The 26,077-nt window shown below is 42.1% G+C and overlaps 1 protein-coding gene and 1 pseudogene across 1 annotated transcript; one reads left to right on the forward strand and one right to left on the reverse strand.

Moving 5' to 3' along the window:
- Nucleotides 1-7,170: 7,170 nt before the first annotated feature.
- LOC123394795 lies at nt 7,171-7,848 on the forward strand (annotated as a pseudogene).
- A 518-nt stretch (nt 7,849-8,366) lies between these two features.
- BAG2 (BAG cochaperone 2) lies at nt 8,367-24,081 on the reverse strand. The gene is made up of 3 exons (XM_004772386.3): nt 23,549-24,081; nt 11,947-12,056; nt 8,367-9,834 (listed from the first exon to the last, which is right to left on the reverse strand). Exons 1-3 carry the CDS (start codon nt 23,659-23,661, stop codon nt 9,422-9,424), a joined length of 636 nt encoding a protein of 211 aa, XP_004772443.1. The 5' UTR covers nt 23,662-24,081; the 3' UTR covers nt 8,367-9,421.
- Between the last annotated feature and the right edge of the window lie 1,996 nt (nt 24,082-26,077).

The raw sequence follows: 26,077 nt of genomic DNA on the forward strand, positions 1-26,077 counted from the left end.
CTTAACCAACTGAGCCACCCAGGCATCCCCCAACATGGGATTTAAACTCACAAACTGGAGATCAAGACATGCATGCTCTCCTGACTGAGCTAGCCAGGTGTCCCTCTGGCTTGTGTTTTAACTCAGGCAAAAGACCCAAGAGGCAAAGCATCCTGGGGTGGGAACCAGAACTACCCCTCAAGCAATAAGGACTGCCTGATGCTGCAAGACCCCTCATGATTGACCTCCAGACAATGATCAACCTGACCTTTCCTGCCCACCTGCAGGTACCTACTGACCTTTGTCCCACATTTTCCATATATAAAAATAGAAGTGTTTTCAGGACTTTTGAAGACAGTTTTTGGAACACTAGTCCACTGTCTTCCTGGTATTGGCCTCACTGAAATAAATTCTTCTCTTGTTTCCCCACCACTTGTCTCTCTGCCTTTGGATTTTGTCATTGGTGAGTGGCTGAACCTAGCCTGTTTGAGACCTTGGGAGCCAAGCGCTCTTGCTCCTCTGCACCCCAGTTATACAATGCTATACAAGGCTCAGCTGCAGTTAAATAAAATCAGGCTCAATGATTGCATTTTATCTGCCCAAAATTGATAGTGCCCATGCATTTTTTTTTTCAAAATATAGTAAAAGAACTACTGGAAAGAGGGTGAACACCTTTGCTCATCATGGAATGAAGTTAGGTGCTTGTTTCAAAAGTTGGTAATGTGTTCCATGAAAGGGGGTTTATGCAAAATGACTCCAAAGGCAAAAGGAGCAGTAAGTCTAAAGAAAAAAACTGGTAGGTCCAGCTTGACAAGAAACGGTTTATGAAGGGGCTTAAGGACAGAAGTATGTCTTTGGCAGTAAGACAAGTAGATTTCTGCAATCCCATCTCCTTTTTTTTTTTTTTTAAAGATTTTTATTTATTTGTTAGAGAGAGAGAGATACAGAGCGCAAGCACAGGCAGACAGAGTGGCAGGCTAGAGGCAGAGGGAGAAGCAGGCTCCCTGCCGAGCAAGGAGCCCGATGTGGGACTCGATCCCAGGACGCTGGGATCGTGACCTGAGCTGAAGGCAGCCGCTTAACCAACTGAGCCACCCAGGCGTCCCCCCCCCTTTTTTTTTTTAAGGTTTTATTTATTTATTTGACAGAGAGAGAGATCACAAGTAGGTAGAGAGGCAGGCAGAGAGAGAGGAGGAATCTGAGCAGAGAACCCAATGTGGGGCTTGATCCCAGGACCCTGAGACCATGACCTGAGCCGAAGGCAGAGGCTTAACCCACTGAGCCACCCAGGCACCCCCAACCCTATCTCCTTTAAGACATATTTTTATAGCCTGGAGGTTGGGGAGTCCTCGCTGGGGGGGGGCGGGTTGGGGCTACCTAGGACTACACAGGAGGTGGAATAAGTGTCACAGTCAGACCTCCAGCGATCAAAGACATTTTGCCCTGAGGGTGTACTTAAGGGTGAGGTTAAGGAAAGGAAAGAATAGTGGGTTGGGGGCGGGGATTGCTATGCCCAAAGAGGCTTCAGTCACAGAATGCAATGCTTAAGAAGAACTCTCAATACTGTACTTCATTGTGTCTATGACTTTCAAAGACTGGGCTCTTTTCCGAAGACCTTAGAATGGGGAATTGGCCTCAGGACCAAATGTTTCACTTAAAGTGAATGACTTTAATGTAAAATATTGTTAACTTTTCCAAACCTTTGAAACAGTTGTTGGTAACTTGCTCAGGGGCTCCCATTACTGTATCATCAGGGTATCTTTCTCTGAAAATGACTGGCGAGGTAAAAATTTGTCCCACATTGTGCAGTCATCTAATTAACAGGTCACTTTATTCAGTTTTTTAAAAAGAGATTTGAGAGAGAGAGACACAGAGCATGAAAGGGGAGAGGGTCAGAGGGAGAAACAGACTCCCCATGGGGCTGGGAGCCTGATGCAGGACTAGGTCCCCAGATTCTGGGATCATGAGGCAGTTGCTTAACCGACTGAGCCACCTAGGTGCCCCAATTTATTCAGTTTTAATTGTTAAAAATATGTGTACTATTGTAACGCTTTAGGTTTTACCCTAAAATACATAAGCCTATTATATAAGTGAATTCATTTGCTAATAGAGTATATTTAGGGGAATCGGTGTGGCTCAGTCGGATAAGTGGCTGTATTCAGCTGGGGTCATGATCTCAGTCTCCTGGGATGGAGCCCAGACAGTGGGCTCCCTGCTCAGAGAGGGTCTGCTTCTCCCTCTCTCTGCTCCTCGCCCTGCTCGTGCTCTCTTGCTCATGCACACAAGCTCTCTCTTAATAACTAAAATCTTAAAAAAAAAAAAAATTGAAACCTTTCCTAGAGAACTGTAGGATTTGGCTGTGGTAACTTTTATTAGACGGTGCTCCTTTTCTTTTCTCCGTTGAAGTAACTGTCGCGGCTGGTGCGACAAATCGAACAGAACATGAGGGTAAGAAGTTGGTGAAAAGAAATTAAGAGACAAAGAGATGGGGGCAGGAGGAGCACTGAGGAGGATGTCCAATAGTGCCGATTTTATTCCACATCTTACAAGCATTTATAAGGCAGATCACAATAGAAGGAGTAATAATACATCGGCATCTAGTCAGACGACCGCAAGTGTCTAGAACAAGTCTTAAATTAACTATAAACAAATCTCGTGATGCCAGGTAGTCACGGCTAATGCCATTAGCTACTATTGATGCAAGACAATCAACCAGGGAGTGGGTTATGGGAAGTACAGGAACAACAAGGACCAACTAAGAATTCATGACCCTGACTACATTGTTCCCTTCTGAGCATGTGGGAAGTCACGTAGGCGAGCACACGACACGTAGCACAGACCCTTCCTCAGTGTTACTCAACTTTCCTGTCCTTAACCCCTTATCAAGGCGTCCGGACTTTAAAGGAGATGCAAGTTGGGGCCTGGTTTGATCCATGACTCCAACCACGCCGTAGCCTCCAACAAATAACTATGATAGGATGTTGGTAAATGGTCTTTTAAAAATAAAAATTTGGGGGGTCACGTGGGCGACTCAGTTTGTTGAGTGTCCAACTCTTGGTTTCAGCTTAGGTCATGCATGGTCTTAGGGTCATGAGATCAAGCCACATGTCAGGCTCTATGCTCAGTGCTGAGTGGGTGTGAGAGTCTCTCCCTCTGCCCTTCCTCCCACTTGTATGCATACACTCTCTCTCTCTAAAATAAATAAACTCTTGAAAAATAAAGATAAAAAACTTTGGATTAAAAGGAAAACCAAACTTCTGTATTTTTGTTACCACTAAATAATGCTTTTGTAAATTTGAATGGAAAACCACCTGTATATATTGCTTTTGGGTTGCAGTTATGTCCTTAAGCTTAATTTAAAATATACTACTTAATAAGGGGCGCCTGGGTGGCTCAGTGGGTTAAGCCGCTGCCTTCGGCTCAGGTCATGATCTCAGGGTCCTGGGATCGAGTCCCACATTGGGCTCTCTGCTCAGCAGGGAGCCTGCTTCCCTCTCTCTCTCTCTCTGCCAGCCTCTCTACCTACCTGTGATCTCTCTCTGTCAAATAAATAAATAAAATCTTTAAAAAAAATAAATAAAATATACTACTTAATAAAAATTTCATGAAAGATGAATTCCAATAATCAAAAAATAAATACATTTCGAAGCTAGAATTTGGTGTAATATATATCAACAGTGTGGAATAGTAAAAGGTATAACATAACTTCTTTAAAATTTGAAACATCTTTCTTCTTTCAATTTTTTATTTATTTGACAGGCAGAGATCACAAGTAGGCATAGAGAGAAGAGGAAGCCGGCTCCCCGCTGAGCAGAGAGCCCGACGTGGGGCTCGATCCCAGGACCCTGGGATCATGACCTGAGCTGAAGGCAGAGGCTTTAATCCACTGAGCCACCCAGGCGCCCCTAAAATTGGAAACATCTTATGAATATTTCATGCTTTAGATACTCTGCCAATATTTAGCATACTGGTTTTATTGATAGTGAATATTTAATGCCATTTAGTAGCACTGTGGTTTAAATAATTTTGTCTTGGAAACAAAGTTTCTTTTCTAATTCTATTATTTATGTATGTATGTAGGTCGCACACCCTAGCATGAAGCTTAGGGTGGGGCTTGAGCTCACAACCCTGAGATCAAGACCTGAGCTGAGACCAGGAGTTGAATGCTTAACTAAGTGACTCACCCAGGGACCCTTCTATCAGTCTGTCTTGAAGAAAAGTTTTTCCATTTTGAAGCTTTTGTGTCCCACCCCCAAATAATAAATTTACTTTGCCTTGTACAAAATAACTATAGAATTAAAAAAAATTCTTTTTAAAGACTTCATTCATTTGACAGAGAGAGGCAGGCAGGCAGAGGCAGAGGAAGAAGCAAATTCCTGGCTGAGCAGGGAGGCCAAGGCGGGAATTGATCCTAGCACCCCCGGATCATGACCTGAGCTGAAGGCAGATGATTAACTGACTCAACCACCCAGGTGCCTCCCCCCACCGCCCCGCATTCTTTTAAAGCAATCCTTACACCCAATGTGAGGCTCGAACTCACAACGCTGAGATCAAGAGTTGGATGCTCCACCAACAGAGCCAGGCAGGTGCCCCCTGTCCAAATTTATTTAACAAGTGTTTTCTGTGTGAGCCACCATGCTAAGCACCTTGCATACTGCATCTCATTTAAAGTTCTAACTCACAGGAGCATTATTATCATTCCGACTTTACAGGGGCATTCTTGGGGCCCTTGCCTGATAAGAGCTAGAGTTGGGAGCTCACCAGGTATTTCTGCAGCAAAGCTTAAAGCGGCTGCGTGCGTTCTGTCCTAGGGCTGTGCCATCTTTAGTCCCGAGGTCTGGTGATTACATTTAGAGATGTATTTATAATACTGCCGGGATCCAAATTCTAGGTCAGTTTTCCAGTGCCAGGTTTTTCAATATTTTCTGACAGCCTTTGTCGAATTCCTGCACAAATTGTGCCCAATTTAGTTGCATATTAAAGCTGGACTAGATACTGAAATTGGCCCTCACCAAACAGCTGTTAGCGAATGCCATCGTGATTCGAATGCCAACTATATGCAAGTGACATATGCTTGCTACAATACTTAGTTTAGTTGTTTTTTTGTTTTTTTAAAATTTGTTAAGTTTTTAAGTAAGCTTCACACCCAGCATGGGGCTTGAACTCACAAACCTGAGATCAAGAGTTGCATGCTTTATTGACTGAGCCAGCCAGGCGCTACCAATACTTAGTGGTTTGAGTTGGATAATTGAAGATTGGTGTGGCCCAATTCAAGTTGCTTACTCTTTGGTCATGATTGAAAACTGAAGAATGTGGTCGTGTCCCTAAACAGAGGTCCATTTCATTTGCTTGCTTCTTCTGAGTAGATAGAAACAAGTTCAAGCTCACTACTGTCCTTGTTGCCTTTTCTCTTCCAAAATTCTCAGCTTTTGCTTTCGTTTTTGTCTTTGAATAATTACAAAATCCAGCCTTCAAAAATAGCATTATCACATATGTGCGCTCCAAATGTATGAGCATTTGTCACAATCAGTCATTTGAAAGGGACACATGCATGGGTATTTGCTACTTGAAAATCATCACATGTAATTGTTTGCTGGATCCTTAACCCTATTACTTTCAGAGGTTGTTAAATTCTTTCATACTTTGCAATTTTAAAGTGTTGAAGCAGAGTTCTCTATTAGTTGATCATCTCTTTAGGGTGGATTCTGAGCATTTTGAGTCGGAGTGCTAGCCGCATCAATACAGAGGATCCAGTCTGCACTCATCCCGTTCCTCTGCAGAATAGCTCAGCTCACTGGGCTAATGGCTAACATATCCCTGAAGGACGGCATTCATTCCTGTGGAAGACAGTATGAAGAGTGCCCCCTAGAGGATGCAGTACTCTTCCCAATACCAGGAAGGAAGCACAGGGGCAAGGCCCAGGTCACTCACTACAGTTAGCTCTCTTCCTTCCTTCCTAGCCCTCTGAAAGCTTTCAGAATTTTTTTCCTTCATCTTTTTTTTTTCTTTTTTTAATGTCAAGGGTTCCTACATTAAAATACGAGGAGGGTCAATTCTACATTTGTCAGATTTACACTGGGCAGTATTGCCATTCTGTCCTTAGTTGATGATCATTGAGTGTTCTTCTGTCAACTCCTTGGCAGGTCCTGCCAGCTGAAGAGAAGAGCCAGGGTGGGAATGGGGACATTGTCCTGGGAAGCAGTTCTCATGAGGGACAGCAGCAGGGCTGCCCTAAGATTGTACGCTCCGTTCTAGAAATAGGGTATGAAATTGGAATGGGGTTGTTAGGGAACATATGACTAAAAGACAAATATACTCCGAATTCCATTATAGTCCCAAACTATTATCTATCTAAAAGAAGACAGATGAAAGTAAAGTGTGACTCTTGGTAGTTCCATCATTTAAAAAGCAATTAAATTTCCCTTTTTTTTTTTTTTTTTAAGTATTTATTTATCTGAGGGATGGGTGTAAAGAAACTGAGCAGGGAAGGGGCAGAGGGAGAGGGAGAGAGAACCTCAAGCAGACAGTGCTGAGCTCAGAGCCAAGGTGGGGCTCCATCTCATGACTCTGAGGTCATGACCTGGTCTGAAAAAAAGATTTGGGGGCGCCTGGGTGGCTCAGTGGGTTAAAACTTCTGCCTTTGGCTCCGGTCATGATCCCAGGGTCCTGGGATGGAGCCCAGCATCAGGCTCTCTGCTTGGCAGGGAGCCTGCTTCCCTTCCTCTCTCTGTGCCTGCCTCTCTGCCTACTTGTGATCTCTGTCTGTCAAATAAATAAATAAATAAAATCTTTAAAAAAGAAAAGAAGATTCGTATGCTCAACTGTCTGAGCCACCCAGGGGGCCTACTTCCATTCTTATAATAAATAAAAATGTTAAGAATCAACAGCCACTGGGTGGCTCAGTGGGTTAAGCCGCTGCCTTCGGCTCAGGTCATGATCTCAGGGTCCTGGGATCAAGTCCCGCATCGGGCTCTCTGCTCAGCAGGGAGCCTGCTTCCTCCTCTCTCTATCTCTCTGCCTGCCTCTCTGCCTACTTGTAATCTCTGTCTGTCAAATAAAATAAAATCTTTAAAAAAAAAAAAAAAGAATCAACACATTCAGGTCCCTGCTCCTTGATCCCCTTGGCTGTAGGCTAGGGACTGAGGCAGCTTGGAGATGGTAGATCACAGCTCTTCAGGTCAGTGAGAATGAATGGCCTCCAATAAAACTCCATTGCAAAAAATGGGAGAAGAACAATGTGAAGAGTACAAACGTTGAGGAGGTAGAGCCCAAATAGTTTGTGGTAGAAAATGTCCTAGACTGGGGTGCCTGGGTGGGTCAGTCCGCTAAGCAGCTGCCTTGGGCTCAGGTCATGATCCCAGGGTCCTGGGATGGAGCCCCATGTTGGGCTCCCGGTTCCACAGGGAGTCTGCTGTAATAATAATTAAATAATAATTGTAATAATAATTAAATAAAATCTTAAAGAAAAAAACGGAAGAAAGAAAATGTCCTAGGCTGACACAGAGTGAATGGGAGAGGGGAGTATTTCTCAGGGTGGAAGGGATTTAAAGATGCTGACAGTCCTTGAGAACCTGAAGAAAACTTAATTGTTGCTTCTTAATTTTCAAGAAGCTGATAAAGATGGCACAAAAAGAAAACCTTTATCTGACAGTGAACCTGAAGATAGCAAATGGGAGTCAACTGACAAATTAAGAGGCTTTACCACAGTTATCAATGAGAATGACTATTTCCCACGAAATGGAAAGATTTAGATGAGGCAGACTTAGGGTAATCAAAACCATAATGTTCTCAGATTGTAATTGCTTTTTATGAAGAGAGACTAATTTGACATTTTGCCCAGAAAATGAAGCTCAATATTGTTTGCATTGAGAGATCTAAATATATAAAGCCAATCTGGATCTTGACTTTTTTCCCCCCAGTGAAAGAATACCTACATTCTCATGCAGACTGAATTTGATATATTTCATTTTTGAAGTAGTATTTGAGGAGCAGTTGAGGTTTCTGTGTATCAACAACATTAGTTACTTCAAACAAATGAAAGTGTTCTATAGTTGCTTCATGTATCACAGATAAAAGAATAATCCATACATTGTTCAATCTTTTTTTTTTTTTAAGATTTTATTTATTTGAGAGAGAGAGAGAGACAGTGAGAGAGAGCATGAGAGGGGAGGTCAGAGGGAGAAGCAGACTCCCCATGTTGTTGGGTGCCTGATGCGGGACTCGATCCCAGGACTCTGGGATCATGACCTGAGCTAAAGGCAGTCGCTTAACCAACTGAGCCACCCAGGGGCCCTACATTGGTCAATCTTGCTAGGAAATAAAATGCAAACAAAATTAAAGTGTTTCATATCTAATGTTAGAAAAAATAATGCTCAACTCTGGAAAGCTTCTAGTGAAACAGCTACATTTTAATTACTAAAGACAGTACAAATTGACATAACTCATACAAAAAAATTTGGATATATGTCAGGCCATGAAAATGAATATAACCTTTGACCCTGTAAATCCCACTACTGGGAATTTATACAAAGAAAATCAAAAACAAAAGAAAGAAGGAAAAAAGTCTCTGTATATAAATATGTTATAGGAATAAGCAACAAATTGGAAACAACCTAAATGTCTAGCAAGGGGAGTGGGGAAGTAAATTATACAACTATACAGAATAGAGGTTTTAAAGTTGACAAGTAGACTTTATAGCAGCATTTTAAAAAAAAGGCAAATTACAACATTGTATTTCCATAATGATTAAAAATTTAGAGAAATTATGTATTTGGAAAAAGATGAAGTGGACATATAGTTGTTCACAATGATAACATTAGATGTGAATTCTCTCACATTTTATGTCATGTTTTCATATATATCAAGAAATATATTCATATTATCAGATGCATAAATCTGAAATTCAAAATAATTTGATAACGATATCCAAAAAAAGTACTTTATGAAAAGGTTGATGTTGGGAAAGACTCTTATTTTGTGATTCCTTTCGTCCTTCTGAACACACTACTTAGCTAATAGTAGAGGTTAATAGTGGTTAAGTTTGCATGCTGCTTAAGGTCAAGAATTTCTAGTTAACCAAATGCCCCATGTGCCCAAGTGTCTCCTTGCCAGACAAAGCCCAGGAAAGAACAAGAATGCTTTTGGCCCTGGCTGAGCAGTTACTCTCTCCTATATAGTAAATATTCATCCACAGTACAGTAAAAAATATATATTATATATATTAGGTGCTAGAGCCTAATATAAGACAAGAATTCAATCTAAAAACTTCTAGAAAGATAATTAAAATATTTCTAGTTTTAATTGTGTTTTTCACAAAACTGATGACACTGGAGTATTTTCCTCATGTGAAACAACAATCGGTATCAAATGTTACAACTAACACAAAGAACTAATGTTTAATCATTTTCATGTCATTATTTGTGAGTGCTCCTCTGTTTCAAAACTAATTAAATTTGCCTTCTGCATTTTGTTGCAGAGTTTTGGAACCAGCTCCTTTGGAATGCTCTAACAGCTTGATGGCCTTGTCAGAGTTTTCAATATTTCTAAGCAGAGTCTCTAATCTTCTCTTAATTTTCTTCTGATCTTCAAGAGCACAGCCGATTACTATGGACTGAAACTTCTGGTCAACAGGCCCAGGTGGCACCTCGGAAGAACACGCACTGTATAGTGACATCAAGTGACTCTTGGCATTTCCCAGATCATCCAGAAACTTACTGACCACCTCATCAATGATCCTGGTGGCATGCTTTAGGGATTCTTGCTGCTGGGGGTTCCTAATTGTTTCTACTGAAACTTCAACGGTGAGGGTTCGTCCCATCAAACGGTTGGCCGTCAGATTTAATTCTTCTCTTTCTCCTAAACGTAGAAAGTTTGAAACAGCCATCAGTATAAGACATAAACTTACCAATGTTGAGAACACTAAAGGCACTTATTTGTGGCTAAAGCTATTTTCTGTAAGTGCCTTGGCTATGAAATTTTTAAAGGTAAAAGTCAAAATGATATCACATAAGATTAACTGATGAACCGTATTATATTACAGAGAGAGGTTGCAGAATACCTTTCCCTGAAGGTCTTTCTTCTTTTATTTATTTATTTATTTATTTTGAGAGAAAGAGAGAGAAAGAGAGAGGGAGAGGAGGGAATATGCACATCTTCATGCAGGTAGGGGAGGGGCAGAGGGAGAGAATCTCAAGCAGGCTTCATGTTCAGCCTGTGAGGCTGACATGGGGACTGATCTCACAACCCTGAGATCATGACCTGAGCCAAAATCAAGAGTTGGATGCTTAACCGACTGAGCCACCTGGGACTCTTCCCTAAGTCTTTATGCATGGGATACCAGATGACTTCTCTAGTAGTCACATTTGAAAAAGTTTGGGCAGGTGTGCATGTGTAACTTGAATGGAGTTTAAGTCTTAACAGAGTGAATAGTGCACCTGACCAGGGTTTTGTGCTGCTTAGAGAAGACATCAGACATGATGTATGTATCGTAAGAAGGTGCATGTAGGGGAGGAAAAATAATTTCCCCTGTACCTTTCTGAGTTCTTGGTTGAGAAACCCTGTAATAAAAAGATTAACAAGAAGAAAACCAGAAGCTTACGGATGTGTGTATTTCACATACACATGGGAGATTTTCAAGGACCCTGAGATGGCCCACCTCCCTGAGACAGATGGCCCAAGCCACTACCTTTCTAAAAACCATGTTCATCTAAGGACTAAGACGTTGAGGAAGGCCCTCCCCTCCTGAGTGAGGTTACTGGGAAAAGCAGGATAAACCAGGGTTAAGGTTGTTTTGCAGATTCAGGAGGTGCCCTCTGCAGAGATAAGAGTTTCTTGGATTTACAGTCATCCTTCTCTTCCTGGTACACAGAGGGAGGCACATTTACAAATGGAAATATCCTTTATACATTTGAACTTCCCTTATAAAAGAATAACTTCTACTCTGTTTCCAGAGCTTCTCCTGCGTCTGCAGCTTCTCAAAAATAATCAGCTTGAAATAATTCTTATGCCAAAGAACCATACTTTGGGGTGGCATATTTTGCATGTGAATCAAATACAACGCCACAATTTTGGCTGAGCAAACTTAGCCATGATAGTGGAGAAACAGCTGGCCTCAGAATTAGGCACTGACTTCATCCTTGCCAGGGAAATTTAAGCAGACCAGTGGTTTAAGTCTTGGCCAGCACAGAGAGGCAATGTGGGAAAAGGGATCCACGTTTCATTATTTATATGAAAAAGTCAGCAACCTCCTCTTTGTCCTGGTTCTGTAACTCTCTTCCTAATTCATCACTCTTTGGCCAGGACGGTGAACAGACTGGCTAGATCTTGACCCTGCTGTGTATGTCTAAGAGTTCAGGGCCTGGAGTTAGACGAACGGCACACTCATGGCACCAGCCGCTGGCCCCTCAGCTTGTCTTGGGAGGCACCAGAGCAACCAGGTTGGCAAGAACACTGCCAGTGAGAGGAAACCACAAGTGCCCTGTTCCTCCACAGGCAGTCATGCTTTTAATATAGAAATGATAGCATGTTTTTATATTAATGGGGTTTTACTGGGCCCATAATTTCTTTCCTCTGCATTCTCTCTCCTTCCTCTCCTTAAATTACACTCCAAGCCCTCTCTTTTTGTCTTCTCTGCTTTTACAGCTTCTACCATCCAGTAACTTCTGAGGAACTGAAGTTAGGAATGTGAACCTGACATCAAAGGCATCGCCTTTTACTGCTTGGGACTACCTCTCCCAGAGCTTGGAGGCCTTTTTGACTATCTCCAACCATGCCCTTGAGGGAGGGGGCAGGCCAGAAGGTGCCCTTTGGGTAAGTGGCTCCTGTAATAAGCCGACAGCTGCAGCTGCTGTCCACGCTCATGGGAGATTCTGAAGCCAACTGTACAAATTCCTCAAGTTAAACGAAAATGGACCTAAACCCCATAAAGGAATGGAAAAGATGAGCTCCCCTCTGTGGAAATGCTCTCACCGTCGCTGATCTGCCTCATGTCCTGGCTATTTTGGATGCTGTGGATCATTTCCAGGAGAATTTCTTTCTCTTGCTCAACAGCAGTTGCTGCTTCTCTCAAAGCTTCCACCCTATATGAATTGGGAAAACAAAAGTTACCACATGGAAGTTTACTTTTCCTCATCTCATTTGCTCCAACAGTTTAAAGATCATTAGGAATACTTCCCCAAAATTCTTTATCCCTCTTTAAAATTTAAAAAAAAAAATTCTGTTGTTTTATTTTATTTTTAAAAGATATTTATTTATTTATTTATTTGACAGGCAGAAAGGCAGGCAGGGGGGGAGGAGTAGGCTCCCCGCAGAGCAGAGAGCCCGATGTGGGGCTCGATCCCAGGACCTTGAGATCATGACCTGAGCTGAAGGCAGAGGCTTTAACCCACTGAGCCACCGAGGCGCCCCTCTGTTTTTTTTAAATCCCCCGACCCCACTCCCACCTTCCTCCCCACTCGTATGGCAATCATTCTATTCAGTGTTTCTCTATTTTGTATTTGTTCTTAACAATATATATATTTGTGTTTTCATCTATTTTCAATTTATATCTCATTGTTTCTTTCTTCACTCAACATTATTTTGTTAGGAACCATCCAGCTTCCTACCTAAAGATCTAATCAGTCACTTCTGATTACTGCATAGCCTTCCATGTACATCCACCTGATTTTACCTCTGCTCTCCCAGTGGAAACACTCACTTTGTCTCCTCATTTTTCATCACCACAAAAAACAAAACAAAACAAAACGCTTCAGCAAATACATGGACTTCAAAAAGAATCTCCTTGCAATAGACCCCAGGGCAGAAGTGCTAAGACACAACGTAAGTGCACCCTCAATTTAACTCAGTGCTACCACGGCTTTCCAGAATGGCTAGACTAGACCATTGTCAGGAAGCAAGCAAGCATTCTTACCCTCCTCCTTCAAGTCCCCTTAGCTGGACTAAGAATCAAATTGATATGAGACAAATTAACAGGAGAAAACAAAATTTAATAGTGTACATACAGGGAATTCACATAGACATGGAAATTCCAAAGACAGGCAAAATGAGGTATATGTTATTTTAAATGAAGGAGAAGGGGGTACAGGTGAGGGTTACGGTTAGGGTTACATTTCACAGGGTGATAAGAGCAGATGTTTGGTAATTAGATGTTTGCCCCGCCACACAGATGAGCCACTCAGATAAAATTTATCTCTGCTTATAACCTTTATTCTGGGAAAGACCCCTAACTTAGATTCTTCTGTGTGGTTCAGGGCGGGGCGGAAATTTCTTGTGAGTCTGCAGGCTCTCAAGTGCCTTCAGCTCTAAATAACCTACACAGCAAAGGGCACATTCGGCGGCAGGGGGGGGGGGGGGGGGGGGGCGGCTATCCTGTGCTCCTTCGCAATATTCCCAGCAGCAAAGCACAGGAATCCCTGTGTCCTCACAGCCCGACCAACACTCAGCATTTTCCAACTTCCTATTTGTTGCCAGTCTACTAAAGTACACAGTGATATGTTCATACTTAATTTGCATTGTCTCTCGATACTAATAATTTTGGATGTCTCTTCGTATTTTTGTTAACCTGTTCATAGCCTTTGCCTGTTTTGTTTTCCCCTTCTCCAAACAGGGGTTATTGTCCTCTTGTTGGCTTGCGTACTCAAGGAATTAATCCCATGTTAGTTATAGACATTATAATCATCTTCTTCCATCCTATCAAATATGAATTTTGTTCAGGATATCCTTCACTGAATAGATAATCCTTACTTTGAAGTGATCAGATTAATCTTTACTTGGTTTTATTTTGCCTTACAGTTTATGCTTTCGAAGTTTTACTTCAGGTTTTTCCCATCCTAGCTCATAGGTGTTTTCCTACCCTTCTTCCTATTAACTTTATTGCTTTACCCTCTCGTATTTATGTCTTACTCCCCGCTGAGTAAGGAGCCCAATGTGAAACTCCATTTCAGACCCTGGGATCATCACCCAAGCTGAAGGCAGACGCTTAACCTACTGCGCCACCCAGGTGTCCCTGATTCTTCTAGACTGATGATTGTATCATCTATACAAAATTAGAGCTTTAATCTCTTTCTTTGTATTATTGACTAAAGTCCGCTTTACTTTATTAAACAGAAGATCTTTTTCTTTTCCTGAATTTAAAGGAAACATCTCTGTAGGTTTTTGGTATAAAGCCCATATCAAACTACAGAAGCACAACTTTCCCTAATTCCCCGAAGTGTAAACACACATGCACTTACACATTCACATGATCATGCCCAGTCACTAAAGAAAAGTCTGTGGAATCAGGAGAGGAAGAAAAAAGAAAATCCTGTATATTTCCAAGTGCTTTGTTTTCAGGGCACTTCTTGTTATACATTACCCATATATAAGTTGCCAACTTTTGCAAAATGAACAGTGACAGACTTATTCTCAGTGTTGAGACGGCCGTAGAAACACGAGATCAGGGATGCCTGGGTGGCTCAGTTGGTTAAGCAGCTGCCTTCGGCTCAGGTCATGATCCCAGGGTCCTGGGATCGAGTCCCACATCGGACTCCTTGCTCGGCAGGGAGCCTGCTTCTCCCTCTGCCTCTGCCTGCCTCTTTGTTTGCCTGTGCTCGCTCGCTCTCTCTCCCTCTGTCTCTCACAAATAAATAAATAAAATCTTAAAAAAAAAAAAAAAAAAGAAACATGAGATCATGGAAGATCTAATCCTGACTGCTGCTCTAAGTGGGCACGGAAGGAGCAACTTTACTAATGTTTGAGCACATGTCCATTCCATTTAAGGCAACCCTATCCATCCCAACCACACATTTGCCTTTTCTCCAACAGCCATCCACCTGTTATACCCCAAAATAGTACTGAGAGTCCACAAAGTCATAGGGTCTCTCTGTTTATCAAGATACTAAATATATGTTGAACTCTGTGTTTATAAGAGCTAGTAAAAGCAAAGAGCTGGTAAGATTCTTGCATGACAAATGTGGCTGGAAAACACAATAAAAAAAATCTTTTTTTTTTTTTTTAATATTTTATCTATTCATTTGACAGAAAGAGACACAGTGACCGAGAGAGAGAGAACATAAGCAGGGGGGAGTGGGGTTGAAGGAGAAGCAGACTCCCAGGTGAACAGGGAGCCTGACGTGGGGCTCTATCCCAGGACCCTGGAACCAAGACCCGAGCTGAAGGCAGACGCCTAATGACTGAGCCACCCAGAACAGTCTTCTGTAAAATAGCAAAAATTCAGCAGCAGGCCCACTTCCAGCACCATTCATTATGTGCTTATACAGTTTACATTCACAAACTCTCAGACATATAAACTAGGGCCCAGTACAACTCAGAGAGAGACTGAGTTGGCACTAATATGAAACAAACCAGGACTCTAGTGTTTAAATGACAAAGATGAATCATGTGATTGGTAAATGAGAGGATGCTGAAAGAAGCGATGAATTTTTCAAGACTCATTAGAGTTTGTACTCAAATGTACAATGATAGAGAATCTAATATTATTCAAAAAAGGAAGGCTTCATTTACAACATGTTTATACCACTAAGTTCAGGGAGTTGTTAACAAGAAAATGGTTTAAAAGGGGACACTCTAGGGAAAAAATAAGTCTATCATAGAAGGAAGACATTTTGCCATTAAATGAGGCCAAATACAGAACTCATTAGATGGAAATTTTGAGTCTTGTGGGGTTTTTTTGTTTGTTTGTTTGTTTTGTTTTTGTTTTCCCCCAATACTAGAAATTGCCAGGGCATTTTCCCTGTGAAAAACAGATTTCATCTTTTATGGAACTTCTCATATACATTTTTATGTATACCTTTTTCATCTCATAGCAAAGATAAAATGCCATTCTTCAGAATGTAAAGATTTCAAAGGTTTGTTTTTTTGGCACCATTGACATTTGCTGTTACCTCTCGCTGAACCTAGATCTCTACTTAGTTTATTCAAGTAATATCTGTACTGTTTCTCAGCCACTGAGATCTTTAAATTCATCTCACATATAAATCTGTGTACAACCTTTCCATTTAGTTCTGGAAAATTGTTAACCATAGTATCTTCGAATATTTCCTGTCCTCCATTCTATTACTTTCTTCTGGAACTCTGGTTAGACAAGGTTGGACAACCTCACCTTAGCCTTCATGTTTTTTTAACACCTCATTTGACAACAATTCTCTTGGCGGAGAAGGGTGGTTATGTTTTTACTAACTGATCCTAGAAGAGCTACATTTCCAAAATTGGTTAAGTACTTCTCCTCATAACAAGGCTGGCCTGAGTTGTACTCCTGGAAAACTCTCTGCCTGCAACTGCAATGAAGCCAGCTTAGACAAAAAGAAATTTTAGTCAGAAAATTCTTATGAGGGCAAAAGTGAAGTGTACACATTCTCAGCTAGTCTTCGGGTCTCCCACACCTCACAAGTCTCTGCAGCCAGCGATCAAAAGGACACACTGTTGGGGTGCCTCGGTGGCTCAATGGGATAAAGCCTCTGCCTTCAGCTCAGGTCATGATCCCAGTGTCCTGGCATCGAGGCCCACATCAAGCTCTTTGCTCAGAGGGAGCCTGCTCCCTCCTCTCTTTCTGCCTGCCTCTTTGTCTAGTTGTGATCTCTGTCTGTCAAATAAATAAATAAAATATAAAAAAAAAAATAAGGACACATTGTTGAGAGAAGTAGAGGTCTGAGAGCAACTTCACCAGACCGAGGTACTGTGGATCAATCAGCTAACAGCAGGCAGTGAAGCTGTGATGACTTTTCCATCATGCTGTTCAAACTAACTTTGCCACTCACAGGCTGTGTAACCTTGAGCAGTTAAGTTCTCATTGCCTGCCTCAATTTCTCCACTTAGGAAAAAGGAAAAATGAAAGGGTGGTTTATGGGGCACCTGGGTGGCTCATTGGGTTAAAGCCTCTGCCTTCAGCTCGGGTCATGATCCCGGGGTCCTGGGATGGAGTCCTGCATCGGGCTCTCTGCTCAGCAGGGAGCCTGCTTCCTCCTCTCTCTCTCTGCCTGCCTCTCTGCCTACTTGTGATCTCCCTCTTGTCAATTAAATAAATAAAACCATTAAAAAAAAAAAAAAAAAGAAAGGGTGGTTTGTGATTGAAGGAAAGCAGGTTAAGAGTTCAACACAATGTGGTGCCTGGGTGGCTCAGTGGGGTAAGCCTCTGCCTTCGGCTCAGGTCATGATCTCAGAGTCCCAGGATCAAGCCCTGCAGGGGGTACCTCCCTCTCTGCCCTCTCTCCTCTCTGCCTACTTGTGATTTCTCTCTCTCTGTCAAATAAATAAATAAAATCTTTTTTTAAAAAAGAGTTTAACACAATGACTAACAGCACTGACTAAAACAATTATATTTATGAGTTGACACGTGTGGTGTGTCTACAATTGGTGCTGGCAAACAGCTTTGTGGTATTTATGACACACCATTACAAACTCAGGCTTATAAATAATAAGAATTTGTACTTTCATAAAAAGGAATGGAACAGGCAAATGCTCCTATCATGAATTTATTTGGAAAAAAAAAAAATTCTTTCTTTTTTTCTTTTTTTAAAGTAGGCGCCACACCCAGTGTGGAACTTGAACTCATGACCCCAAGATGAACACCTAAGCTGAAATCAAGAGTCAGATGCTTAACCAACTGTTTTCAGGGGCCCCCAGAAACATAACTTCTTTTTTTTTTTTTTTTTTTTTTAAGATTTTATTTATTTATTTGACAGAGATCACAAGCAGGCAGAGAAGCAGGCAGAGAGAAAGGAGGAAGCAGGCTCCCTGCTGAGCAGAGAGCTCGATGCGGGGCTCGATCCCAGAGCCCTGGGATCATGACCTGAACCGAAGGCAGAGGCTTTAACCCAATGAGCCACCAGGCGCCCCCCGAAAACATAACTTCTAAAACAAATTCTAAAAATCATAGTCCCACCTCATATTTAATATTTTTATACCCAAGAAACAAGAGTTGGTGAGGATGAGGAAAAAAAAAAAGAACCCTCAATGCTCTTTGGTGGAAATGCAAACTGGTGTAGCCACTATGGAAAACAGTATGGAGCTTCCTCAAAAAATTAAAAATGGGGGCACCTGGATGGTTCAGTTGGTAGAGTGTGTAACACTTGATCTTGGGTTTGTGGGTTTAAGCCCCATGCTGGGTGTAGAGATTACTTAAAAATAAAATCTTTAAAATATTAAAAACTGAACTACCCTATAATACCCAAAGTATATAAAAACACAAATTAGAAAGGATATATGTACCTTTATGATTATTGCAGAATTATTATGGAAGCAGCCCAAGTGTCCATTGATACACAGAATATTATTCAGCCATAAAAAAGAATGAAATTTCACCATTTGCAACAACATGGATGGAGCTTGAGAGTATAAGGCTAAGCAACGTTAGTCAGAGAAAGATAAATTACATATGGTTTCACTCATATATGGCATTTTAAAGAAACAAAACAAATTGACAAAAATGGGGAGAGAAGAGACAAACCAAAAAACCAGACTTAATTATAGAGAATAAATGGGCAGTTACTAGAGGGGAGGAATGCAGGGGGATGGGTGAAATAGGTGAAGGGGATTAAGAATACACTTACTTTTTTTTTTTTTTTAATTTTATTTTTAAGTGATCGCTACACCGAATATGGGGCTAGAACTTACAATCCCCACATCATGAGTCACATGCTCTGAGTCAGCCAGATACCCCAAGAACACACTTATCCTGATGAGCAATGAGTAATGTAGATAATTGCTGAATCACTATATTGTACACCTAAAACTAATATAACACCAGATGTTAACTATATCACCTAAAACTAATATAACACCAGATGTTAACTATATTGGAATTAAAATAAAGAATTAAAGTAAAAAAAAAAATACTCTTGTGGGATTCCTGGGTGGCTTAACTCATTGACTGCCTGACTCTAGATTTTGGCTCAGGTCATGATCTCAGAGTCCTGGGATTGAGACCTATATCAGGCTCTGCACTCAGAGGGGAGTCTTCTAGTCTTCTTCAGGATTCTCTCTCTCTCTCTCTCTCCCCCTCTGCCCCTCCCTCTGTGCTTTCTCTTTCATAAATAAATAAATCTTTTAAAAAAAATACTCTTGTATCTAAAGAATGTTACAACAATCACTTATATTCTAGGCAATATAAGATTTTTGAATAAGTTTTCCTAATCATCAGCAAAATATTAAAATACATTCACCACTGAGACCCTTTAATATAAAAATGGAGCTGGTGTTTAATGGGACTGGTGTTAGGAGCTACTCATCACTACTGTGGCCTTAGGCAGGCCACGCAATCCCTCTGGACCTCAGTTCCTTCATTTCTGAAGAGATAACATACATGTGCCCTCCTCTACCTCAAAGGATTTTTGTAAGGTTCAAATGACAATGTATATGAGAAATGGTCTTTTAAATTATAGGCTGTTGCTCAATATTAACTATGATGCTACTTGTTTTGTGACTCCTGAGACACTGGCACACCCTAAGAAACTTTAAGCAACAGGAAACTTTTGGCCAAATGATCCATGTCACTCCTGGCCCCAACCTTTCATTCCCTGGCTGCTGAGGAAGTCACAGCAGATGGCTGATAGCAGGGGGAAGGAGCTACAATATGACCAGTTTGGGGAAATTGGTGAACAATCTCCCAATCCTATCAACTTCTCCTCAGCCATCTTTCACAACCCATCTTCCAAACATCTTCGTTACCATCCAGAGCCTTCTAAGAGCCACTCAGTACTTGGCACTCAGTAGGTGTTTGATATTGACTTAACTTGAGAACCAATTTATATGGAATTTTGGGGGCACCTGGCTGGCTCAGATGGTGGGAGCATGTGACTCTTGGGTTGTAAGTTTAAGCCCCATGTTGGCTGTAGAGATTACTCAAAACTAAAACCTTTAAAAAAATAAAGTAAATAAGTAAATAAATGGAATTTTCACATCTTCCAGTAAAATCATAATTCATCCATATATGATTCCTACATTTTGAAATACTATAAGCAAGAAGAGTTAGGTATCCCTGGGTAAAGAAAGATACAAATAGCTTTCTTGCCATGAGAAGAGTCATTTTAGGCCCCCAGCCATTTTGTGAAAGAATGAGAACAGTCACCACAAGGCCAGAAGACAGCCTCATCATATCCAGAAATGAAGATAGACTACTTGATACACTGTAGGTTTTAAACCGCTTTGAGCACTCAGATACCAGACCAACTGGAGCCAGAGAACTGATGATGCTGACCCTTCCCGGCCCTCATGACTCTGGCTTGGACTTAGTCACCCCAGTTCCATGCTGTATTCCCCACAGTGTAAGCATCTTCATGAATATGTATGCACGCTCAGTTAAAACTTCCCCATTTTTGTCATTCTGGGAGATGCTTCTTTGGGAATGATTTCCCATGTTCTCCTTTACTTGTTGCAAGTAAAACCCTTCCTTTTCCTATTCTTTGGTTTGGCTGTGTCTTTTGGCTTGATACCCATCAAGAGGCAAACCTTGGTAACAATAAGACACATCTAACTTTAAGAGAATACAGGTGTAATATATTAAGCAGTACAGCCAGTCTTCCTGGGTTCTAGGCTGGGGGATCTTAGACAAGTCATTTAACTTTCTATGCCTCAATTTCCCATTTGGAGAATGGAGGTGATAGTAACTTCCACAAAGGAATGGGGCATGGTGAAGAATCACTGCTCATTTAATCAATCAATGTTAGCATGTATTATTTATAAATTATGGTAATGGTTAAAAAACTAATAGTAATAAGCAAGTGTCTTGAGCCACTGATGAATGCAAAAATCGGATATCATTTAGAATTGGTCAAAAAACTGGGAGAGAGGGGTGCCTGGATGGCTCAGTCAGTTAAGGGTCTGACTCTTGGTTTTGGTTCAGGTGATGGTCTTAATGTTGGGAGATTGAGCCCCATATGGGGTTCAGTGCTGAGTGGGCTTGAGGATCTTTCCCTTCCCTCTGACTCCCCCTCTGCTCCTCCTACTCCCACCCTCCCCCACTCCGCTTTCTCCCTCTCTCAAATAAAAATAAAATCTTAAAAAAACAAACAAAACTGGGAGAGAAAGGAATCACCTTTTTAGGAGGAAACAAGAAAGCAGATGAGGTGGAGTCAAGAAAGAGAAAAAGTATTAGAAACAAACGGAATTCCTTCAATGACATGTAGAATGCTGCCAAACATTTTAAAGTATTTAAAAATCACGTACACCAGGGTCGCCTGGGTGGCTCAGTGGATTAAAGCATCTGCCTTCGGCTCAGGTCATGATCCCAGGATTCTGGGATCGAGCCCCACATTGGGCTCTCTGCTTGGCAGGGAGGCTGCTTCCCCCCCTCTCTCTCTCTGCCTGCCTCTCTGCCTGCTTGTGATCTCTCTGTGAAATAAATAAAATATTAAAAAAAAATCACGTACACCAGTAGTTCATACTCTAGGTCATAAAGCACTTAACATAATTCTGTCTTCAGTTTCATATGGAAGGAGTTCTACCCCAGTTGACAAAATTAATATGGTTGGGGAACTACATGTAAACTTTTAAGTATTAAACTACAGTGTTTTATTCTACCTAAATCACTGCTTTAGTGGTCATCCTTAATATGAAATTAAACTATTAGAGCAAAATTACGTAGATGTTTCTTTTACAAATAAATCTTCTAGGCATGATGCTAGTTTTTAACAACGTGGTGCTCTGTGACGCTGCCCATCCATGTAGTTTCAAAGGAACTTTAACGGATCATCATTAGCATTTTTCTTTATTTTTACTACGTTCTAAAACACTTTTGATGGTGTATCACTTTTTTTTTCCAAAGGAAGGAACAAAGCTTACAGAAGTCTAAAATTACAAGAGAAGTCCTTAAAATCAGTAATTAGCACACTTTAATCAGTCTTTCCTCCTCAGCTCAAGGGTTAATTAAGCAACTTATAATTTAATCACTCATATACAGTAATCAATTCACTTCACGTTAATCAAACATTAGAATATACGAATACTCAAAACCAGAGGGTTTCTTTTTTTAAAGATTAGTACCTGACTGTCTTTGTACCTACCACACACGTGAGGTGTTAATTCAAGTTTGAGAATGACTCAGCTTGAAGAAGGGAGGGGCACTGGCCTCCTCATTGCTTTCAGAAAAAAATCTTTCCTGACTAGCGGGGAGAGAGCCCCGAAATGGTTGAGAACACACCCTCAAAGTTCAAAATATCTGGGGAGATGTGTGACTTACTTGGAATGCTGCTACATAAAAAGAAATATTATTCGTCAGAGGGACACTACTGATCTTCAGTCTTGTTGCACTTTCTCTGGGGATTAATGCATCAAGCTCAACCATGGGGAAGAATTACTTTTCTCTTGTTCCATCTGTCTCATTCTGAGCAGAACCCTAGAATGTGGTTTTGGCTCAGGTTTCTCTATCATCCATGAAATCAGGGTGCCTGGCGAATTTCTCATCTTCTGACCCTTTTCTCAGGGTAATAATAATAATAAATGCCTCAACTGCTGAGATACGCTGTGGTTCTTTAGGCACTTTCCTGGCAAATAACTGTTTTGGTATATAAATTGAGGGAGATAAAGACACACATGCACTCTTTCTTAAAATTTTTGGCTTACATATTTCTTTGCTCACCCAGAACCTGGTGAAAACTGTTGGGGGGTGGGGGAAACCCGCTGTAGTTTCAGGGGGTTGTGGGGCCTTAGTAAGATTTTCATTTAAGGACATCTGCGCACAATCTACACAGTAACTTGGGTGATACATTTATAGGGAGTACATAAAAGTTTTCATACGCTGTTAAGGGAAACAAGTATTTCTAAAATTTACTATACACTATTTAAAAACTGCATAGAACCGTAACACTATATATTATTTAATAAAATCTTATCCAGGAAAGAGTGGGGGGGAAAACCTGCCTATCTTACTTACGCTTTCAGGCCCGTGACTAGCACTTTCAAGAAGGGTGTCTTCTATGGGAGGAGATGCACAGTAAATACTGAGAAACTACCGGAATGGGTTAATACAGCACGCCGGGTTTTAGGGGAAAATGGAAGCTGCAGGGTCTTATTCCACCAAGCACCCAGCCACCGTTCACGCCGCAGTCCCTCCATCTGTCCTACTCGTCCCTAATCCTTGCTCTCGGAGGAATCCTGGATTTATTTTTTGCTCTGCTGTTTTGAGGAAACTTACCACTCACCTCGAGGACCACTAAATTGCTGGCGCTCTTAAAAATGACTACTAGGAAGACAGAGAGAGAGAGAGGAAAAAAAAAAAAACCACCTCTGGGAAGACCACATTCTGGCACTCAGAAAATTCTAGAAGTTCTGCAGTCCCGGAGTGTCACAGTCTCTAACCTCAAATAACGGCACCGTAACTTTTGCCTTCTCTGATTTTTCTCCGCTTCCAAGCGCTCAGGTCTAGCTGTGAGAATGTGGCCACCAATAATACGCTCACAGGTTTTTGTTTAAGTCGAATGCGCTTTCTCTCGGTGGGAGAGGAAAATCCACCCACAGCCAGACAAAACTGCACCGCCTCGGCGGAGAGGGAATCTCCGGCAAGCAACTTCCCCGGCTGCAGCCCCCAGGGACCGCGCCGGGCCGGCCCGCCGCGCACGGCCTCCGCCCGCGAACCGCTCACCTGAGCTCCAGCTGGTCCAGGCTCTCCAGCAGGCGGCTGGAGCGGTCGGCCATGGAGGAGGAGCGGCAGAAGCGCCCTTCGTTGGCTTTCGCGTTGATCTTCGCCTGAGCCATCTGAGCCTCTTAGGCGGGGCAGCCAAGAGGTCACCGGCCTCTCCGGCGGCGGCGAGTGGAGAGTCCGGCGGCTGCAGGCGTCGCCGTCACCGCGCGGGGCGCCCGCCTCCCTCTGACGCCCGCGGAGGACGGCCCGGGAGGACGCGCCGACACCGCCGCCGCCGCCGCCGCGTGGCCAAACAAGGGCAGGCGCGCCGCCCGCCAGGCTCGGGGCTACGGTGCCTGGCAGGGAGCAGCTGCGGCTGCGGCAGGGAGCTTGCTGGCTGCTGGGCCTCGCATCCCGATGGGCCGCCAGGGGCCCCCGGGCCAGAGGAGAAAAGCCCGGCGGCCTCCGAGGTACCTGGAGGGGTGGGCGCGGGAAGGTGAGGACCTAATGTGATCGCTGGACCTTTCTAGCGATCAACCCAGTGCCCAGCGGAGACCATCTACCACCCCCTGCCCCCCCTCCCTCGAGCAGAACAGCCCCCCCCCCCGTGAGCCCTCAACTCTGCAGCCTGAATGTAGCCAGCTCCCCATACGAAGGTACCTAACGGTAGGCTGTGGTTATTTATTTTTTTAATTTAATTTAAGTTTTTAATTTGGGAGAGAGATCACAAGTAGGCAGACAGGCAGGCAGAGAGAGAGGGGGAACAGAGCAGAGAGCCCGATGCGGGACTCGATCTCAGGTCCCGGAGATCATGACCTGAGCAGAAGGCAGAGGCTTTAACCCACTGAGCCACCCAGGTGCCCCGGTAGGCTGTGGTTATTACTTAGTGACAACTTCACTTATTTTCTCCCACTGCCCATAATCCACGGCAAAACCAAAGGCATTAAAAAATCTGTTGATGGGGGAGAAAAGATTCCTTTATGGCACAGATTACATTCAAGTACAGCTCCTTGCAGTCTGTACTTGCCTGATCCTGTCTTGTTGCCAGCCCCTTTCCTGAGGTGGAAATAATGAAAGCCTGGACACCACCACTGAAGCCTATATGGGAAGAAAAGCTATCCTTTCTCTTTCACACCCAATTTATTTAAATCTCCTGTTAATTAAAAAACATGCGGCAAGTCACTAGGGCAGATAATATAAAGGTCAGTAAAAGCGGTACAGGATTGGGAGTACAGATTTAGGTACTTAGAAACTTGTGCTTTGCTCTCATGCCATTATAGCCATGCGCCTCATAGTACAGGGATGAGAATGTACAGGGCACATAAAATGACAGATAATAACAGTTTAAAGCTGAATCATAACCTTTAATCTGAGATCAAAGCCATTTAAATACTTGAACAGAGATGAGTTTGGATTCCAGTTCCCTCTGAACTTAATCTACATACTAATAAACTATTTTTGTAGGGGATTATTCGACCTCATTAAATACATTTTGTCGTCATCACTACACAGACATGGAATCCAAAGACATGTGAATGGTTTGAAAGTCTATCATGTAATTTTAGAATCATCCTGGACTCTTTCTCTCTCCAGTTCTATAGATGCTACCCATAAGTAAATCCCCTCAGCTCTACTTTTACAATATACTAGGATTCTTCTCCCCAGTTCCACTGTTAACACTCTGGTCCCAACACAATCAATTTTCACCTGGCTACTAAAACGCCTTCCTATCTGGTCTTTCTCCTACTCTTGCCTCTGGTGCATATGTTCTCAATATAGTAACTACAGATAATCCTTCCAAAAAAGCCAAGATCACACCACTCAGTCTCAGAAACACAATCTTTCCCTTCTCTATTTGCCTACATTAGTTACCAACATTGGATATACTTATAATAGGATAACACTCTATCCAACCCTCTCTCCCCCTGTCATGTGTTCCATAAAGGAATGTGAACTTTGTTTTGCTCACTGGTATATCCCCAGTGCTTAGAACAGTCACTGGCACATGGTTAAGTACTCAATAAATACTTTGTGAGGGAGTGAATGAATGAATAAGTGAATGATTTAATGAAAAGATATGCATCTTTATCAATGTTGGAAACATTTACTTTTGATAACAATCCATTTAACTTTCTGTAATATCATCCACTGATTACCTTAGTGTCTAAATTAAGTTCAAATTATGAAATAATTTAAAAATGATTTTTAATTGCTTAACAAGTGGAAATACAGTGACAATTATTAATGAAAACAGTAAACAACCCAATTATTGTTTTAAGGGTTATGATGAAGTATCCCTTTAGTGTCATATAAAAAACTTCATTTACTCTCTACCATACACACCACAAAAGCTTAACAGAACATCAGTGTATATCACACATGTGTGAGGTACCTCTAGCAAAGAGGTGTTGATTTCTCTTTCCCACATCTGCTTCACCCCTCTTCTTTCTGGATCATCCTTTCTCTGCTCCTCACTATTGAGCAAGATCTTGGAGAGGTCTGTAAGGTCCAGCTCATGACTACCTCCTAAAATCCTGCCTGAGGACTTTA

This window comes from Mustela putorius, unplaced genomic scaffold (assembly GCF_011764305.1).
Source record: "Mustela putorius furo isolate JIRA1106 unplaced genomic scaffold, ASM1176430v1.1 tig00003842_pilon_pilon_pilon, whole genome shotgun sequence".
NCBI classification, from domain to species: Eukaryota; Metazoa; Chordata; class Mammalia; order Carnivora; family Mustelidae; genus Mustela; species Mustela putorius.

Excerpts from the sequence above, each read along its gene's own strand:
- BAG2 (XM_004772386.3), bottom strand. The coding sequence starts at position 23,661 with ATGGCTCAGGCGAAGATCAACGCGAAAGCCAACGAAGGGCGCTTCTGC. Across the intron at positions 12,057-23,548 it reads CTGGACCAGCTGGAGCTCAG|GGTGGAAGCTTTGAGAGAAG; the intron begins GTGAGCGGTTCG and ends CAATTCATATAG. Across the intron at positions 9,835-11,946 it reads CATGAGGCAGATCAGCGACG|GAGAAAGAGAAGAATTAAAT; the intron begins GTGAGAGCATTT and ends TTCTACGTTTAG.